This window comes from Zalophus californianus, chromosome 7, assembly GCF_009762305.2.
Source record: "Zalophus californianus isolate mZalCal1 chromosome 7, mZalCal1.pri.v2, whole genome shotgun sequence".
Taxonomy (NCBI): Eukaryota; Metazoa; Chordata; class Mammalia; order Carnivora; family Otariidae; genus Zalophus; species Zalophus californianus.
Window position 1 is genome coordinate 99,656,023 of NC_045601.1, and position 21,211 is coordinate 99,677,233.

The following is a 21,211-nucleotide window of genomic DNA, read 5'->3' on the forward strand; positions in this document are numbered from 1 at the left end:
ATTCTTTTTTTTTAAAGATTTATTTATTTATTTGAGAGAGCGAGAATGAGAGAGAGAGAGTGCATGAGAGGGGGGAGGGTCAGAGGGAGAAGCAGGCACCTTGCTGAGCAGGGAGCCTGATGTGGGACTCGATCCCGGGACTCCGGGATCATGACCTGAGCCAAAGGCAGTCACCTAACCAACTGAGCCACCCAGGCACCCAGAGACAAGGAATTCTTAATCTCAGGAAACAAACTGAAGGTTGCTGGAGTGGTGGGGAGGTGGGAGGGATGGGGTGGCTGGGTGATAGACATTGGGGAGGGTATGTGCTGTGGTGAGCGCTGTGAATTGTGTAAGACTGTTGAATCACAGATCTGTACCTCTGAAACAAATAATGCAATATATGTTAAGAAAAAAAAAAAGAAAATAGCAGGAGGGGAAGAATGAAGGGGGGGAAATCGGAGGGGGAGATGAACCATGAGAGACGATGGACTCTGAGAAACAAACTGAGGGTTCTAGAGGGGAGGGGGGTGGGAGAATGGGTTAGCCTGGTGATGGGTATTAAAGAGGGCACGTTCTGCATGGAGCACTGGGTGTTATGCACAAACAATGAATCATGGAACACTACATCAAAAATTAATGATGTAATGTATGGTGATTAACATAACAATAAAAATTTTAAAAAAAGGAATAGAGACTCGGGGCACCTGGGTGCCTCAGTCGGTTAAGCGACTGCCTTCGGCTCAGGTCATGATCCTGGAGTCCCTGGATCGAGTCCCGCATCGGGCTCCCTGCTCAGCAGAGAGGGGGAGCAAGTCCCCCTCTCATGTGCTCTTTCTCTCTCTCATTCTCGCTCTCTCAAATAAATAAATAAATAAAATCTTTAAAAAAAAAGGAATAGAGACAATCTGTGTCATTGGCATTGCACTAGTTACTCTGAATAAGAAAGGTAATTAAGTTTAAATAAGCAAATAATTCCTGCCTATGTGAGTAGCCGTATGTGTCTGGCATTTAATCTTTATCACATCATAGTGCTTAATAATAACAAAAAGGCAACTCACTCCTAACAGTGAAGAGAGAGGTGACATAGTAACAAAATCTTCTTCCTGTTAACAGGTTAAGCATGCACAAGGCATTCAGTAAATGCTTATTGAACTTCTTGCCTGGTTCTAGGGTTCATAATCTAACTCATATAAAATTCTGACAGGTTATGAAGATTTCACAGTGACTTCTATTCTATCACCTTATTCCTGTGCTTGTCATGGGCCTGAGTCCTGGACACCCCCCAGTGTATACATATGCTTTGCAACACAGGCAGTTAACATAGGTTGTGCCTTTCTTGAACTTGCTCATTCAAACTTTCTCTGACCCTTTCTTATACTAACTCTTCTTTCCTCCCTCATTCTATTCTTCCTCTTAAGATCCTGCCTCCAGCGTCGTTTGTTAGTCATATTCTGCTCCACCCAATGTCACTACTAAATAGGGAGCTTTGGATCCTGCAGGTAGAGTGGCTTGGGGGTCCAGCTTTCTTGGTGGACTAGTTTCAGGGAGTCACATATAAGAATAAATGAATGAATGGAAAGAACTCTATACTGGACTACTTTGAAGATGTGACTTCTACTAGTATAGCTCCTGTGACATATTACTCTAAAAGAGTATTTGAATCACATTATAAATCATCAACTTTTGTTATTTTAGCTTTGGAAGGCACCTGCCATCAGGAATAGAAATAAATAAAAACTCATGTTTCTACATGTGTATTTATTTAATGAATTAGTCAAGAAAAAAATGCTTCGTCACAACAGAATCCTTTTACAGACAAATCAATTATGTGATTTAGGGACATAAGAAAATTCTTATAAATATAATCAGCCATAATTTCAATCTTATGGTTTAAAGTAAAATAGATGGATTTCTCAAAGTATTGAACTTTATCATATATTAGAGTCAATTCAGGGGGCAAATCTCATAATAACTTTTTGTAGTATATTCTGCGCAGAAGTTGATTTAAAATGTATTCAAGCTATAGAACAATAATCTTATAACTAGATACTTGGCAAGAATACATAAAAATTATTTTAGGGGTGCCTGGGTGGTTCAGTCAGTTAAGCATCTGCCTTCAGCTCAGGTCATGATTCCAGGGTCCTGGGATCGAGCCCCATGTCGGGGAGCCTGCTTCTCCCTCTCTCTCTGCAGCTCCCCCTGCTTGTGCTCACTCTCTCTTTGTCAAATAAATAAATAAAATCTTTCAAAAATTATTTTAAAAAATAAGAGTTTTGAAAAGGACATTACACATCAATCAACTAATACATACTAAGAAGTATCTACTGTGTTTGAGGTAGGGTGTTAAACTGTGTGGTAGTTTAAATAGAAGATATGGTCCCTGGCCTTAAAAAATAACCCCTTAAGGGCACCAATACCTACAAATTCTACGTAATTTATCAAACTACATATAGTTAATAGCAGAGTGATTGAAAATCATATCAACTAAGAGAGTGCTTATTTTATTTAGGGACAGTTCCAAAAATTTAGCAGTCTATAGAGATCACTTTATTTTTTATTTATTTATTTTTTTAAAGATTTTATTTATTTGAGAGAGACACAGCGAGAGAGGGAATACAAGCAGGGGGAGCGGGAGAGGGGGAAGCAGGCTTCCCATGGAGCGGGGAGCCGGATGTGGGGCTCCATCCCAGGACCCTGGGATCATGACCTGAACTGAAGGCAGATGCTTAACAACTGAGCCACCCATGTGCCCCTACAGATCACTTTAAAAGACATTGTATCTCCTGAATCAGAAGCAGGAGAAACAAAATCAGAAATCTATAAAACTGGATGGAATGTGAACAATTAATCAACATGACATCAACATGGCTGGGGGAAAAAATGTGTTAAAAGAAGGTGAGTGAGAGGTAAAGTTTAGAAAAAGGGAAGTAGTGTGAGTCAGGGTTTTTTACGAGTAAAGGCCACCTAACTGTCTCATTTCAAAAGGATATATCTGTAGTAGAGGCTTGTGTCAGAATCTCAGAGCACATGTCCGTTAAGATCATGGAATTAATTCCCTTCATACTGGTTCCATGCTTTTGAAAACAATTCTTGATTTAACATTAGTGTTTCCATATTATATGACCATAGAGAGAAAACATATTATATAAAAATAACCCTTATTTTATGTTTGATAATTAAATATCTATTTAAATTAATAACTTAGTATTCAATTTAGTGATTCTATCTCTTTAAGAGAGTTAGAACAATTTGAATTTTCTGTTTTATCCTATGTCCGTTTTCTATTTGTCTATTTCATCTAAGTTATTGAATTTGTTAGCATGAGGTTGTTTGTAGTAGTCTCTTAACTTTTGTCTGTAGGATCTGTAATATAATCCTCTTATCCCTGAAACTGATGATTTGTGCTCTCTTTTTATCTTGATCAGTCTAGTGAAGGGGTTAAACAATTTATTGATATTTTCCAAGAATCATATTTTAGCTTTGTTCACTTTCTCTATTTTTGTTTCTTTGTTTATCTCTTTTCTATTTCATGGATTTCTGCTGTTATATTTATTATTTCCTTTCTTCTATTTACTCTGGATTTGCTTTGTTTGTTTTCTAAATTTGTAAGGCAGAACCTTAAATTACTACTTTTAGACAATTCTTTTGTAATATAAGCACTTAACCTTATAACTTTGTTTCAAAACACTTTTCACTGCATCTGACAAATTTTGACATGCTCGAATTCCATTATTATTCACCTTGAAATATTTCATAATTTTCCTCATAATTTTGACTATTGTTCTTATTATTGTTGAGGCACAAGTAAACCATGTATCCACTCCCAAAGCAAGATTTTGGTAATTAGATTTATTGATGTTGTAGATGGTGTTGGCACAGATTTCTAAGCATATCATATGGAAGGAAGGATATAGGAAAAGGCTAGATCATGCCCAAATGTAGTGATTTCATTTTTTGGTTCCAATCCAGAGGCGATTTGATGACCTTTCACTTAAAGGCAAATTAAAATATCTTGAAAACAGTACAAGATAATTTTGCAAATATCAATTTTAAATCAATGGGATTCTGTTTGTTGGAAGTTAAAATATCCCTGTGGATTCAGAACAAGAACTACTTACTGTTCATAGACAGGAAGATTAGGAATAGTAGGAATAATGGGTAATGCTGTTTCTCTAAATTCTTGATTAGCCCCAGTCATCCTCAACTTGGGCTCTGTTTAATGGCAATACTCCCCAAATTACTATTTTCTTCTTTTCTTCTTCTTGTATTTTGTTTTTACTCTCCATGTTTAGAGAAAAGAGAGAATGAGAAAATTATATAGTCTGACATCCAAACTCTTTCACATCCTTTCACAGTATACCTCTTCAATTTTAATACACCTCCATAAATTCTCTGTTCCAGCCCCCTCAATCTACCTCCTTTTTCATTGACTGGAATATTGTTACCTCCTTCTCCCCTGTCCTTTTTCCATTACGGAGGCCTTAGTGATTATCCCTTTTCCTTAATTATTTGACTTATTTAAATCTTTTTTCACTTAGCTAATGTCCATTATTACTTTTAAATAATACATATTATGTAACAGGTACATTTATGTTATTAATAGCTATTATTTAATATATGTGTCCTTTCACATTTTACCCAGACTTCTTTGCATACTGAGTATCTAGCACCCTTAAAAGTTCAACAAATGTTTCATAAGGTTACAGATGATAATAAGAATGATGGATTGCAAATCATCTTTGAGAGATTGTGGTTTACATATCACTTACTTTCTTTTATTTTATAGGTACATTTAGGGAAGAACAGAAATGCATATACCGAGCCCTGATACAAGGCTACATCTGCAAACAGACTGACCAAGCAATCTTAATTCTTGACAATGCTGATGCCGCTTGGGCAATGAGGAAGTTATATCCAGTTGTATCTGTTACTCGTGGTTTTGTTGACACGTTTAGTAGTGTAAATGCCAACACTCCCTGTTCTACTTCAACGCCTATATCTACTTTCTATTCCATTTTACCCACCAGAGAAATCACCAAGATCTGCTTTGTGGATCAGCCTCCGCAAGTGTTGCGTTTTTTTCTATTGGGGAACAAAAGTACCTCTAAGCTTCTTTTGGCTATATTCTACCATGAACTTCAGAGCCCCCATGTTTTCATAGGGGAAAGTTTCATTCCACCCATTCTGGTTCAATCGGCTTCCTCATTGCTAGATGAATCTATTGGTTCTAACTATTTCAGCATCTTGGATAACCTCTTGTATGTTGTCCTACAAGGACAGGAGCCCATTGAAATACGCTCAGGGGTCTCCATTCATTTGGCCCTCACTGTGATGTTTTCAGTCCTAGAAAAAGGCTGGGAAATCATCATCCTTGAAAAACTAACTGACTTCTTGCTGGTTAGCCAAGACCAAATCAGACTTATTCATGAGATGCCTGGCAATGAAGCAACCCTAAAGGCCATTGCTGATAATAAAGCAAAGAGAAAGCTCAATTGCCCAACTGTGACTTGTGCCAGTCATTACAAATTTGGTCAACGTAGACCTCTCATGATGGAAATGAGCTCATATACGGTCCCACCACCAACCACTATGGAAACTATCTCAAAAGTGATAGTCATTGAAATTGGTGATCCACCAACAATAAGGAGCACTGGACTGATTTCATATTTATCAAGTAACAAATTACAGAATTTGACTCACCAGATTATCACTGCTCAACAGACTGGAGTACTAGAGAATGTTCTGAATATGACTATTGGGGCCTTACTGGTAACTCAGTCAAAGGGAGTCACTGGCTATGGGTAAGTACTAATTATAATAACATCTAAACAAGGGCTGATTTCTTGGGTGCATATTGCAAATGGCAGTTGACTTCCATTGAATCACATAACCTGTCTGTTTCTTAAGATAAGAATAAAAACTTAGTCACTTACAGACTTAAATTATTAATTAAAATTTTTTTTAATTAAATCTATATTTTTCATGACTATTCTATATCTTGGATGGTTGAAGATGTTATATTTTGGTACCTTAAAGTGAAAAGCATATAGGAAGAAATTTTTTCAAAACAGTTTGTTTTCAGTTCGTTTGTTCATTCTTTTATTCATGTAATAAATTTAAGTAGTAGGTTTTGCTAAGGTGAAACAGATATGATCTTTGCCTTAAGGGACAGAAACACTACATATCACAATTCCAATGAGCCACAAGCTAAAGAATGAGTACTGAGGAGGATGAGAATAATTCTTCTTACCTGGGGAAGGGACTTATGTTTAAGAAAATTTTGGAGGGATGACTAGGAATTTACTAGGGTAATGCAATGACTCTGATTGGGTTTTATTTAGCTTAGGATTATAACGCCCTGAAGAAGTTGCCTTTGTCAAATTGTATGAGGCAGGAGTGTCCCTGTTGCCAACTATGTTTATGGCACAGACCTGTGTAAGATCTGTAACATCTTTTGTGCTATGTTATTCTGACTGTAAATGCTTATTTTTTATTTTGGAGTCCTTCACCAGATTTCTGTTCAATAGACATTTCAGAATTAAATTTACCTGAATGTTTTTCTGAGCTTAGTAAACGGAGAAGCCTGAGAAGTACACAATAGGGAAGGCAAGTGTAAATTCCTCTCAATTTTATAGATTGTGTTAGCCAATTGACCAGCCCAAGTTCATCTAAGGTTATCTCTCTTAAGGTCCAGACTGTAAGTCCCAAGCTCCAATTTTTAGCAGATGCAAAAGAACCAAAAATGATAGCCCAGACTGAGAGACAAGATGAACTTGTTACAATGTTTAAGAAACATATATAAAACCAACCATCTCACAAATGAACACTGCTGGTTATAGAGGGCTAAAGGTGGGCAACATAGATATTCCTTATAAACTTATCACCACTACTGGAAAATAAGCTCAAACCCATGCACACTTTCAGTTGATACTGGGTCCCTGAAATTGGTAAAATTATTTAGATTCTGAGATATATTATTCAATGAGATTTTAGGACATTTATATTTGGACATTTATATTCTTTCAGATTATTCTGATGTTACTGCTTTCTCATTTTATTTGTGGTAGTACTACCAAATAATGGATATTTAATGGATATTAGTTACATCCATGTACCATCTTCAATGGATATGGGATTTGCTATAAAATAAGAGTAAAAACAAAAAGAGACACCTTCACATTGTTAGGCATATTTAACTAATACATTGATTGCGTTTTTAAACACAGAGCAATATATCCAAATGAAAACTTAGCTAGTGTTTTTGAATTACAATGTAGATAGGTGTTCCTTTTCCTAACAGTACATTAATATGTATGGGAGATACGAAAAGAAAACTCAAGCAGTTTTTTTTCTCCCCCCAATCTTGTTGATTTGAAGGGCTTTCGGAATTGTTATTTTATAATTAAAAAGAACTCTTAGTGACACGATTGCTCAGAATCTTTTAAATCTTGGATATTTTTACCAGCCAGCAAACCACACCATGTTATGTCATTATGCTCTAATGCATGGTAATATAAGAATCAAGAACCTGAAAAAAATGATGCCATTGCAGCTTAGCTTATATTTATTTATTTATTTATTTATTTATTTATTTATTTATTATTTTTTTAAACAAGAAGTTTATTTAAACAACAAGACGCTTGACTTGAAGGGAAAACTATCTAGGATTCATTTCTTTTAGAGTAATTTATCCCTACTTAAAGACAGATTGCCCTACATGTAACAGCTACGTACAAAAAAGTTATAAAATTGTCCTTGGTTTTACAATGATAAATGAAAAACATTAAAATTCTCCAATTGAACAAGGTATGCAAGGATTTTTATGTTGTTCTTTTTTTGTTAAACAGTGAGCGCAAAATAACTTACTGGAATATAAAGATAAGAGCTGACTGAGCATGCCACTAATGGAGAGAGGGGGTATTTTCACAGAAGCAGTATTTTCCCCCATCCCATCTCCATTTGATGTCGATCAAAACATACCATTGGCCATTTAGTTAAAAAAAATGCAATATGCTTGTGCACATACACAGTTACTTTATGTACAATGAAGGAATGGGGAAGGGGAAAATGAAAGGTTAGAGAAAACTATACTGTAGTAGTCGTCAGGATGTGGTGGAACCAAATTGCGGCTTTCTAATTGAGAATGTCTTCTTGGTTCTGGAGTTCTGGAGTAAAGTAGCAGGTTCCCTTTTTAGTAGGCACCTCCTGTCTGCTGCTGGAACACATCAACTGTATCTTCATCCTCCATTTCCAACTATGCAGGTGTGTCTGTTTCATTGATTGGCTGCCTATCAAATCGGAATCTGATCTGCCTCATTGACAAACCCTGTTGTTCACAATAGGCTTTCATTAGTTTACTAAGTGGTGTATGCCTCTTAATCTTAAACTGCACCACAGAACCATCCTGCCCCACCACCTTCAAATTAATATGATCGTTGTTCTCAGTCTTGACTCCTTCCTTGGGCTTTTCGTCGGCCATAGCGAGCGCCGGAGCGTCCTCAGCTGCCGCTTCACAAAAGAGGTACCAGGTCCGCACCGAACGAGCACACAAGCCCAGCTTAGCTTATATTTAAATATCTTTTCCCTTTAGCCCAATTTCATTTAGATCCCACTGAGTTCTTATAAATATATTATAAGTATGGCCGACTAGAGAGAAAGAGGGCCAATCCATTGCTAAATTTTATTTAGATTTTACAGTACTGAGCTTTTCTAGTAGGTCATCATTCCCAAATAATTGATTTTGTGTTACATATAAAAAGAGATTCCGTGAATATTTAGCCTTTAACTAGAAGGAGAGAAGAGTCAAAGAGTAGAAGCAATGGAGGTATAGCAGAGGAAGCCCAGCAAAGAGAGTGAATCCGGCACCAGTTTAGGTGGTGCCAGTTAGGTGTGTACCAGTTAGGTACACACACATATCTGTGGGGGATATCATTCCATTACGAAGAGGTGAGACAGTTTCAGAGAAGAGATCATCTTTATGGCCCACCATCCATCATAGCCATCATGTTTTCACTTTTGACTCAGATATTTCTGATTTAATAAGAAGCTGCCGAACATGTATATTATAGCATCGATTTTTCTGTTGGGATGTGTTCTATTCCCTCATCTCTCTCTGTCCCTCTAGTATTTTAAGAGGGATTTCAAACATAAGGCAAAAAGCAAATCTTCTGAAGATAAGGAATAGCTGCTTCTTAAGAATATCTGAATAAATCTCTGCATAATGAGAAATGCCTTGTCCTAAGGGATTGAATGAAAATTAGCAAGGTGTCCCATGGCCCAAAGAATTGCACAATATGCTAAACAACCCTGGAACCTTGTGCAGGCCTCTGGCCAGCCCTGTTTCTTTCAACTTTGATCAGTGTCAGTTGGGACTTCCATTGAACTTACTGGAGAGCCATTGACAAGCTAATGAACTGACCTTGACACAGCAGAATCAGCCCAGGGATGCTGGCCTTTCAGTGAAAAACACCAACGATGTTCTTGAGAGGCTCGTGATTGTTAATTTAATGGGTTTGCATACATTTCAACAAACTGAGGCCATATTGGGCATTTACTTTTTTTTTTGGTTTTGTTTTTTTTCTTTAATAATTTTTTATTGTTATGTTAATCACCATATATTACATCATTAGTTTTTGATGTAGTGTTCCATGGTTCATTGTGCATTTACTTTTTAAGGAGAGTACTACCAGCTTTCAAAAAGTTACTAACCTCTTTTTTGGGGAGTAGAAATGGAGTTCTTTTTACTTTTTAATTAAATAATACACAGTGAATTGGCCTCTCCTGGTCTTTATCCTCTTCTAGAGACATCTGGATTTAAATTCTGTCTGCTAGGCTAAGTCAATTCCATGAACCTGTTTTCCATCTTCCAAAACTTCATTGACTTCTGTTGTCAATACTGCTTTCCCCTCCTGCCTTCTTTGTCTTTGTTAGTTCACCCCATTTATGCCAAGTGGTTTACACCATTTTTATTTATTTTTATTCTTTTAAGTAATTTCAGTGGAGTAGGGGACACAGAGATAAACATAAGTTCAATCTGCCCTTTTTAAACTGGGCATTCTCCACAGGAGTCTTATTTCTATATTCTGTCTTTTGTCTGGAATCCTGGCAGGACACATTTTATATTGCTTACCTTTCTTTCAGTAGGAACTTGATTTTTGCTCTCTTAAATATTTCCCTTCCTTTCTCCTCTTCTCTCCCCTTCCCCCTGCTTCATTACAAACAAATTTTTTTAAATGCCTTTAAATAATATTCTTTGTCATACAGCAAAATTAAATATATCTGTATCTTTTATGGATGTTTAAATATTGAAATGCCAAAGCTATTTGTGGTTGGCAAAATTTCTAAAATGGCCTCCCAAAGATGTGCTGCCCTATTCCCAGGAATCTCTGAATATGGTCAGACAGCATTTCATTAACTACAGGATGTTAGGTGGCACCGTTGACCCAAAGATAGAATATCCAAGATTATCAAGGTGGGCCCAGATAATAACGTGAGCCCTTAAAAGGAGAGAGCTTTCTCCTGCTCTGGCAGAAGAGGAAGACTAAGAGACTCAAGGTGTGAGATGGACTTGAAGGGCCCACTGTTTTTAAGATGGAAGGGACCACCTGGAAAAAAAGCAGGTGGAATAAATCGAGAATGGACCTTGGCTGACAGCCAGTGAGGAAACATGGACCTCCATTCTATAGCCACAAAGAAATAAATTCCACAAATTTATAAGTTTAGAAGTGGATTCTTCCTGAGAGCCTTCAGCACTAAACCCAGCCAAGCCTGTCTGACTCTTAACCCACAACCCAAAGATAATAAATTTGTATTATTTTAAGCCACTAAGTTTGTGGTAATTTGTTACACAGCAATAAAAATCTAATACGCTATCTCAAATAAAGTTCTCTGTTAATGACATTGCCAGGATCCTTGGCTCCTGAAAACGGTTCTAGTCAGGGTGAGAAAGACACTGTAGGAGTGTCTGTGTGTTCTTGAGCCCATCACCTTAATATCTTTTTAAGTTCCCTTACTCTGTGTAAATAGCACCTTACAAGCCGACTTGGAATAGAGAGGAGAGCTAGCTGAGACCATTGGTGAGACTAACAGCCTATTGACACTCAGTCTCATTTAGCGTCTTCTTTGGTATAACCTCTCCATACCTCCAGGCACCTGCTTTCTAGGAAACAGCTGTCGGGAGTATACAAGAACGGAATCTTCTGTCAACATGTGAGGACATTCTTCCCAAGGCTGGCAGAATGTTCATTCTGGAAGAGATTTCTGTACTGCCAGCTTGTCTCTTTCCTCCTTCATGGCAAAACCACTGATCTACCATTGAAGAATGTTTCTGTGCTATTTCTTCTTTTCGCTACAATACAAATTCGCTGCTTTGTTGAATTAGGTGAATGGCAAAATTGTCATAATGGTATTTCATATATCTGGCTTTGTGGGAAAATGAGATGCTCTGCATAGGCAAACTGTCCATTTAATTAAAAATTGTTCCTTTTATCACTACATTTTTAAAAGCGTTCATCTCTTAAACCCCCCCAAAAAAACCCCAAAAACATATTATCCAGCCTTATTAAACTGGAAATAATGTAGACCATTAACATTTTTGTTGATGATTCATGGTCATCATTAAAATTATCATTTATTTCACAATCCTGTTTCTGCAGTGATACCCTTAGGGACCATTGTTCTTACACTAAATGGCCCCAGATGACTAAATCCTTGATTCTACTTCTGCAGGTTATGTTTTTCTGCTATTTTCCTTATAAGTAGGATGTAAATTGTAATCCATTGCTACAGCTGACATAGCTGCATCCAGCAGATCCCCACTCACATTCGTATGTAGTTCTACTCCAAAATTGAACCCTGCTACCTTAAAATCGAGTAATTAAGATCTCTGTGTATGGGTGGTGAAGTTGTAGGTAAATATAGTAAGGATTCATAAAACCTTACATTTCAATGTCTTTTATGTCCCAAACATTAATTGAACAGCTATTATGTCCAAAAAATTATATGGCTCAGATGAAAATCTAGAGATTTAAAAATTAATGAATAGGTAAAACAAACATTTCACAACTACTTAACAAGAATATATTATATTAAATCTAATTCTATATATAATTACAAAGAAACTAATTTGATATGAACCTGCTTTACCATTAGTCCAGGTTTTCATAAAATTAACTTTAGTTATATTAACTTTGGTATATTTTTATCTTTATAATAATTATTAGGTCAACACTTCAACTTACTCTTATATTCCCAAGAGTGCCTAAGCACAGTGTCATGCACAATAAATGATCATTAAATATTTGTTGCCAACAGTGAAATGTAACTGTTTGGCCTCTCTACTATTCTGATACTCCCGTGTAACCAATATCCTGTATTGAATCTCTTTCATCAACTAAATCTTGGATCTTGTTTTCCCGGCCACACTATGAGTGCTACAACACCCTAACGCAAACAGGACATTTTGAATAGTTTGGGTGTGACCTTAAAGAATGTATTCAGAGTTTCCATTATCCCAGATAAGACAGTCATGATAAAGTTTTCATAAAATATTATTTTAAGTGAGTTTCCATCTGAAATACTCAGGTTTTAACCCTTGAGTTGGCCTTGTTGGAAGATGTGCCATGTTTATTCTCTGCCTTCATATACTCCTGGCACACTGCAATCTACACCTAGGGTGACTCAAGTCTCAATTCAAAATGAATAATTTCAAAGAACCACAGAGTTTAGTAATAAGTATTGGAGCATAACAGTAAGCATACCAAATGAGGAGTATACCAGAACTTGAAGTTGGCCAAGCCAATGTAAGAAGTGGCTTTCCAGAGGCAGGTGAAGACCTAAGAGCAGAGGAAGTACATGGTGGGTACTGATTTGTCATAGTGTTACTACAGTAACATGTATTGGGTACTTACAGTGTCTCAGGTTTGGAAGCACTTTGTCATAGTGCCAGAAGGAAACTGTCTGATCACAAAGACATTTTTTCCCTCTTCTCTCCCTAGGAGTTGACAGCAGCTAAAGGCATCTGGCTAAGTTTAATAGGGAGCATAAAGACTGGGAAATATAAATAAAAATGGTGTGTGTCTGTACTCTGAGAGATAGCCAGGAAATCATTTTTGCCTTACAAAGTATATGGAGGCGGGGAGGAGGTACCATGTTCCCGAGGGACAGAGGTTATGGTATCTTATTTACCTTTGCACATCTCACAGTGCCTAGAACAACATTTGTTCATAGTAGAAGGGTTAACATGTTTGTTAGACTGAGTTGACTAGAGAGCTTACTTTCTTCTTCGAGGGTATAGAATCTTGCACACTTCTTTGGAATTCAAGTCCCCTGATGGCACATAGAGATTCTGCCCTATCTAGCCTAGTTGAAACAGGACTGATTAAAAATGCAGGACACCTGAAACATTTAATCAAAACATGGGGCACTTTTATAGGAACCTGACTTAGTAAGTTGGAGGAGACAAATGTTGAAGAAGGAACAAGGAACTCTCTCTAATGCCCCTACCTTCAGCCCACCCCCCATAGGTCTTGCCCAGAGCCAGCTTTCAGTAGGATTTATTTCTTTGTTTGTTAGGTTTGCCATGCAGATAGAAATAATCCTCTCCTCTACAGAGGAAGCGTTTCAGGATCTGGCAGATTGAAAAGCAAGAGTTGGAGTGAATAGTGGTGATCTCTGAACGGGGAAAATGTCCGTATTCTCTTGATCTTTTTTTTTTCTTTTTTTTTTTTTGTAGCTTGTACTTAAGCATTGAAGGGAAAAAAAAATTCTTTCACATACCTGACTGGGTGTTGGAAGCTGTTAAATAGTGGTTAAAACTGGGAGGATTGGAGGGAACTTTCCTCCCCCATTTTTTAAAGTTTGGCTGTAGGTCCTCCTGCCTGCAGGCTACAGTCACATTAGCAGTTGGAAATTGGATAACGACAGCACAATGACAAATCCAGGTTGCTTGCAATAAGTTGCTAATCCCTTTGCTTTAATATCGGAGCAGCGTATAATGATGTTTGGACATCACTCCAGTTTACTGACGACCCCACTGGGGCCAGCAATAGAATCTTACAACTGTCTAACAAGGTGTCAGGTGACTCCCGTCGTCACAGCAACGGACACTGGAATCTAATCTTCCCTCCATCCCTTCTAGCACCCAATAACGCCTAGATTATATAAGTGGCCCATCATTGCTTGGTAACTTGAATCAATTAACGTTAATTCGCACAATGCTATGATGTATTGTGATCACTTTCATTTCAGGGAAGGGGGAGAAATTGCTATAAGTCACCTAAAATGAGGTTGTCTGTGGTGCTGAGGTATTAATTGGGTGTCCATATTAAATGCAAAAGGAGCCCCATCGTGAAAGGAAAGTGGATGAGTGACTCTCTTGGCTGCTATTGACCTATCAGAAGAAGAGAGTGCCCTTTTCCTTTGCTTTTATCTATTACAGTTTTCCCTATTGCGTGTCAAGTTGATGTATTATAAAAAATTCATTTGGTGACCTTTCACCCCCTTAGCAGATTAAACAATTTCACTTCGATGGCATCATTAACAGGACCCTGCATTTAATGATGATTTCTCTAAAAGGCCACGGAGATTCGATTTTAAGCTAACAGATTTATTGCACTATTATAACATATCGTAAAAAACTGTACCACCTACGGTCAGGTTTTAGGATAGGAACTGCTTAAGAGTTTATGTGGAGCTTAAAGTGGTATTACCTTGGGATATGCTGTAGCAGCAAGTCTCTGACCTCCAGTGAGATGCTGTTTACATTTAATAAGAGATGTTTGCTCACAATAAACTTTAAAGTGTGTCAGGGATGGCCTTTCAGCGGGTTTTCAGGCAGTTGGCTCCCATCTCTTTGTCTCTACACGTCAGTGTACTTCTGAAGGATCTCCGCTGGAGTCTTTTGGCTTCCTTAACCCCATTGCTAGCCTGCACCCCATCCCACATAGGAAAGCATTTAAGAAGTGAGTTAGGGGAGAAATAGGATCCAGCAGCAATGTTAGAATTTTCCAATAACCTGGGCCCCATGGAATGATAGAATTAATAGCGTGGATTTTAAAAATCTGATTTAAATTTTTCCCCTTAAAAAAGAAAAAAAAAAAAAAAAGAAGGAGCCTTACCCCCACTCAGGCTAAGGAAACTAATAAATGAAGATCAGGCTGCTGTATGCTGAATTCCCAGTGAGTGATTCTAGCACAGAGGTCAGGGCCTTCGCCGATAGATGACCAAAGGTGATTCTTAGGACTACATATTCTCAACCTGTCTCCATTTCCCAGGATTCTCAGGGGAGAGAGAAAGTGCTTCCTACGGAAACTTCATAGTTTGTGATCTACTGCATTTGCTCTTCCCCTCTTTCCTCTTCTTAGGACTAATTATCTTTGCCTGGTATACACCTTCCATGTTAAATAAATATTTTATCCTTTTCTCCTTAGATGAGAGAGGGGAAAAAAACGGTTGGGGAATAAAGTAGTTGACTTACGAGCATTTAACTGGGACAGGGTAGGCTAACTTCCTCTTCTTCTTCTTTTTTTTTTTTTTTAAGCAAAACCTTATTAGAACTGACCTTAGCTGTTTTGAGAATAAGTCAACAACAGACGCTCTATACTAGGATAATACATGTGATATATGATATCTGTGTATCTCCATGTAATTGCTAAAAATCTACTGCATAACTGTAATGTATGATTTACAGTAAGCTTAATAGGACAATAGATATATAATCTATAATGTCCTTTTTTAAATTTTATTTTATTATGTTATATTAATTACCATACATTACATCATTAGTTTTTGATGTAGTGTTCCATGATTCATTGTAATGTCCTTTTAATAAAGCTATGTTGGTCATCAAAAACACCAAAACTCTGGGAAAAAGATGCTTTGAGGTATCATGAACTGCAGAACCATTTTGTTTTATTTTATGTTTATTGTATTTTATTGCTAAGTCACATCAGCAATTAATGTGCTTGAAAGAGGTCAAAAACAATATAGCTCATTGGTTAACAGCTCTAGACCTTGATCATACCCTTAACTATTTGTAAGACCTTTGGCAAGTTACTTAAGCCCTTTGGGGTCTCAGTTTCTTCAAGTTTAACTAGAAGTACCTACATCACAGTGTCATTTTAAAGATTCAATGGGTTTATATGTCAAAAGCTTAGAATAGTACCTAGTACACAGTAAGTACTCAGCGTATATGAATTTTAAGTTCTTATTCTCCCTACAGGCTTCATTCAATTAAAATAGATTAATCAATTAATTCCACAGTTATGGATCCTATTTAGTGCAAGCACACTGTGGAGAATGTAAATATGGAAAGGTTGTTGTGAGGATTGCGTGAGCTATTCTATGTAAAACAAGAGTTGTTGCCGGAGCTTGCTGTCAGGCGTCTCTTGCGATTCTTTTCAGTGACATCATCTTAGTACCACAGAATCCGCCATCGTCGAAGTCTTTATACCGTAAAAATTGGAAAACACCACAAATCAGAACCTTTTGGGGGAGAGCTGACTTACAAGCAGACTAGTGAACATATCTATCTGTACCTCTGATTAGGCATTCTTGGGGCTGATATTAATGAACGGTGATAAAAATCTAAGTTCATAATTTGTGCTTCTTTCCACCCCTCCCACACACCCAGTCCATCCATTTCCAATGCTAAGCAAACGTAAAAAATAAACATTTAATGACCCTTTGGCTATAAGGTCATATTTTCTATATACTGCATTATGAAATTTCTGGAAACAACAGCAAATGCAAATATTTTCACTGGTAATAATGCATTTTAGAAATCGTCCCTGCCATGATATCTGTAACCTTATGGATATATTCTGTTTTTGTCAACATGTGCCAGAAATATAAGCAGTTTTAAAACTGGGGACTTGATATATATTCGGCCCTACGTTCTCTCGGTCCTGGTCCAGCCTTCAGACGGAGAAGTGGGAAAAGAACTTAGAGTACAACCACGGCTCGTTTTCCTGGATAAGCAGGTAACTGGTTCATGGGGAACAGTCTGTCTTTAGAGCTGGGAGTGTGTCATGTCCGGCACACGTCACGCATTTACCTAGTGGCCCCCGTGTGCTGTCGGCACAGAATTTGTCGTCTGCCTGCCACCTCACAGCTGGCTTCCTTCCACTTTCTGTGAGTGCCCAGAATTTGATCAAGAGTAAAAATAAAAGCCTGATGCTTTTCCTCCCCAAGCAAATCCTTGAAGCAGGTCTCTTGTATCTTGAATCTGGCCTTCCCAAAGAAATCATTTCATATGCTAATGAAAGAATGTTTGCTATCACATCTGCATTACAGTTTTATGTTATTGTAAATGATTTCTCTTATATGTGGTTAACCAAATCATCAACAAAGGTGTCTGTGCTTAATTCTGATTTTAGTGTCCATGCCCTCTGATTCTATTTTATCTTCTCTATATTTACTCAAGTCATGGGCGGGGAAGGAAGGGAAATATGGTAGTTAAATCAGCTTTCTACTCTGTATTGTAAAAATTCACCCCTGACATGTTTGCATGGGGAGGAAGCCTGTGAGATTGAGGTCCACACTTGGAAACCTGTCCCTTTGGAGGTCATCTGGCACTCAGCCAGCTGTGTCCTGCTTCTTTCCCTCAGTCTTGCCTTCCTTGTTAATCTTCAACACGTACTGCCGTTCTCCTCTTCTGTAAACTTAGCTTTCCTTTCTCTTCTTCATTGACCTGCCCCAACTTCTCCAGCAATAACCTCCACTCTCTTTTCTTGATAAGCTTATTTTGATATATTCTTAACACAAGAAAGAAAATACTCATCACTTTCCTTCCTTTGCCTGTCTCTACTAAGTTGTGATTTTGTCTGAATTCTTTTCTGTTTTAGATAACTTCACAAAATTCTCTTCTCAATCCAGCTCCCCCTGCCCCGTTTTTTCTATTTCCAGAATCGAAGAATAGAGTCCTTGGGGCCCCCCTCAGAGCCTTGGGCCATTTCTGTTTCCCTGGAAGGGACATCAGATTCAGTGCTGAAAGGTAGGTACCTGTGACATTCAGACACCTGTTACTACTACATCTGTAAGAAAATGTTTGCAGCCATTAGAGTTCATAGCAAGGTCAGTAATACTGAGCATCTTGGGTAATTTGGAAGAAATCCCTTTATCCCTTGTCTACAGTACCATATCGGTAAAAAGCAAGATTAGACTGGCAGTAAATACTTAAAGAGCCACCTCCTCTTCTCCTCTTGCATGTTGGAGGAGCATTTTTGTCACAACCATATCCTCAATATGATGTAAAAAAGGCGTGTCCCCCAAGACAAATGATTCTGGTACAGTATCATGGACTGGCCCAGGGAGCAAGTCACAGGTATGATGTGGTTCCTTTTTTTTTTTTTTTTAAGATTTATTTATTTATTTCAGAGAGAGAGAGAGATTGAGCAGGAGTGCGAGGGGGAGGGGCAGTGGGAGAAGGAGAGAGAGAATCCAAGCCGACTCCCTGCTAAGTGCAGAGCCCACCCAGGGCTTGATCTCAGGACCCTGAGAACCGAAATCAAGAGTCGGGTGATTAACTAACTGAGCCACCCAGGCGCCCCTATGATGTGGTTTCTATGGGGAAATAGAAACACTTTCAGTATTATGAAGAATAAATGCAATGGCAAACGCAATGGCAAATGCAAAGCACCTGGTCCAGAGCAGGCCCTGAGTTTACTTCCCCCTCTCCACCTTTCTTTGTCCTCTGTTGCCTTCCTGTTCAGTCCTAGTACCACTGCTAGCTTCATTTAATGTCCCTGAAATTGTGCATATAAAAATAAAATTAAAAAAACCCACCATTGTATTCTTTGCTTCTATGAGTTTGACTATTTTAGATACTACATGTAAGTGGAATCATTTGTCCTTCTGTGACTGGCTTATTTCACTTAGCATCACGTCCTTAAGATTCACCTATATTGTTGCATATTTCTGAATTTTCTTTGTTTAAGACTGAATAGTATGTCATTGTATGCATATATTGCATTTTTTAAATCCATTCATCTGTTGATGAACATTTAGATTTCTTCCATTATCTTAGCTAGGATGACTAGCACTGCAATGAACATGGGGGTTTGGATACCTCTTTGAGATCTTGATTTCAATTCTTTTGGATAAATACCCAGAAGTGGGCTTGCTGGATCATATGGTAATTCTATTTCTATTTTTGTGTGGAAACTCCATACTGTTTCCCATAGTGGCTGCACCATTTTGCATTCCCATCAACAGTGTAAAGAGTTCCAGTTTCTCCACATCTTCACCAACACGTTCTTTCTTTTTTTTTTTAAATAATACCCATCCTAATAGGTGTGAGATTGTATTTCATTGTAGTTTTGGTCTGTATTTCCATGATGATTAGTGATTTTGTGCATCTTTTCATATACTGTAGTTGTTGGCCATTAGTAGGTCTTCTTTGGAGACATGTCTATTTGAGTCTTCAGCTTATTTTTTAAAATCAGGTTGTTAGCTTTTTTATCCTATTGAGATGTAGGAGTTTCTTACATATTTTAGAAATATGTAAGAGAGATATATAGCTTGCAAATATTTTCTCCCATTCTGTAAGTTGCCTTTTCACTCTGTTGATTGTTTGCTTTGCTGCCCAGAAACTTTTTAGTTTGATGTAATCCTACTTGTCTAATTTTGCTTAACATTTCCATAGTCACCCAAAGCAATCTATAGATTCAATGCAATCTCTATAAAAATCCTAATAGCATTACAGAAATAGAGAGAACAATTCTAAAATTTATGTGGAACCACAGAAGATCCTGAAAAGCCAAAGCAATCTTGAAAAAGAGAAACAAAACTGAAAGCATCACACTTTGTGGTTTCAAAGTATATTACAAAACTATAAAAATTAAAACAGTACGGTACTGGCCTAAAGATAAATGCATAGACCAATTGAACGAACAAAGAGCCTAGAAATAAATCCACACATATATGGCCGACTGATATTCAACAAGGGAGCCAAGAATACACAATGGGGAAAGGATAGACTCTTCAACAAATAGTGTTGGGGAACTAGATATCCACATGGAAAAGAGTGAAATTGGAGCATTATTTTATACCTTACAGAAAAAATAACTCAAAATGGATCCAAATCTAAAACATAAGACCTGAAACTATAAAACCCCTAGAAGAAAAGACAGCTTCATGATGTTGGTCTTGGCAATGATTTCATCATTGACATCAAATGACATCAATGACCTCAAACACACAGGCAACAATTAGAAGCAAAATAAAAGCTGTGTTGATAACTCTTTTAAAACCTCAGCTTATCAGATTTCTACGTATTTCATGAATTGTCTAGGACAAATCTGTTGGTTTTGGGTTGTCTGTAATCTTTTTTTCTAAACTTGTAAATGTCTCATCTACCAGTTCAAAATATCAGCCTATCTATAAAATAGCTGGTTTCCAAGAATAAGCCATGACTTTACTGTTATTTCTTGCTCTACCTTGGCTATGAGCCTGAGCTTCTTCACATGGATTCTGTAAAATACATGAAATGCCAAAATGTATAAGAATAAGTCCATTGTAGAAATACTAAATCTTGCCATTCCTGCTAGTTGCATTTATTTTTTGGCCTAAACTATTACTATCATCTGGTATATAACACCTGTCTCTCCTGAGGATATTGTCCTTTTGTTCTTTGTTACATGTCTTAAAAAAAGGAAAGATATGAAATTCTTATGATAAAGTTTCTGCATTAGTGAATTAGCATTCAACATAGTTTTTAATGAATTAATCCCAGAATTTTTTTACATCACTTTTATTTAGCTTGTACATTTTGTTTTCTTGTAAAGCTATCCCTCATCAATTCCAGAAAACAGAATTAGTCCCTTTTGAAAATGTTCTTGAAGAGGCAATTGACATTTCATGATTAAATATTTCATAGGTTCAAAACCCTTACTGTTTCAGGCTTGTCTCATTCTCTTCCTTTCTTGTTAGAGCTATAAATTTGCCTGCTATCTCTTTTTAAGTTGCCTTTCAACTATTTTGGCCTATAAATTCCCTACCCTATATATTTACTTATGTCAAGAAACTGAATCTTTTCAGCCTGTGCACAAAAATGATTTTCCCAAACTTCCATAGTCTTGTTACTCTCCTGAGTACCCTGTCCACTTTCTGTTTGTACGATCCAATTTTAAAGGCCCAGTAATGCTGCTTATTCTGTGAGACTCACCTCATAGACTCCATGTTTTCCATTCTTCCACTCATAACAATGTATATTTTACTCACTTTGGTGAAA

The 21,211-nt window shown here is 37.3% G+C and overlaps 1 protein-coding gene and 1 pseudogene across 6 annotated transcripts in view; one reads left to right on the forward strand and one right to left on the reverse strand.

The window, feature by feature from the left end:
* Positions 1-21,211, forward strand: part of PKHD1 (PKHD1 ciliary IPT domain containing fibrocystin/polyductin) — a 471,355-nt gene that overhangs the window by 417,598 nt on the left and 32,546 nt on the right. For 5 of the 6 annotated variants that reach the window (XM_027602298.2, XM_027602301.2, XM_027602300.2 and 2 more), the window contains 3 exons: positions 4,769-5,783; positions 16,826-16,961; positions 17,887-17,974. In XM_027602298.2, coding sequence (XP_027458099.2) covers positions 4,769-5,783; positions 16,826-16,961; positions 17,887-17,974 — 1,239 coding nt within the window. Of the gene's footprint in view, positions 1-4,768; positions 5,784-16,825; positions 16,962-17,886; positions 17,975-21,211 lie in introns of those variants that run through there. The other variant, XM_027602303.2, reaches the window with a different exon arrangement.
* LOC113926912 lies at positions 8,174-8,461 on the reverse strand (annotated as a pseudogene).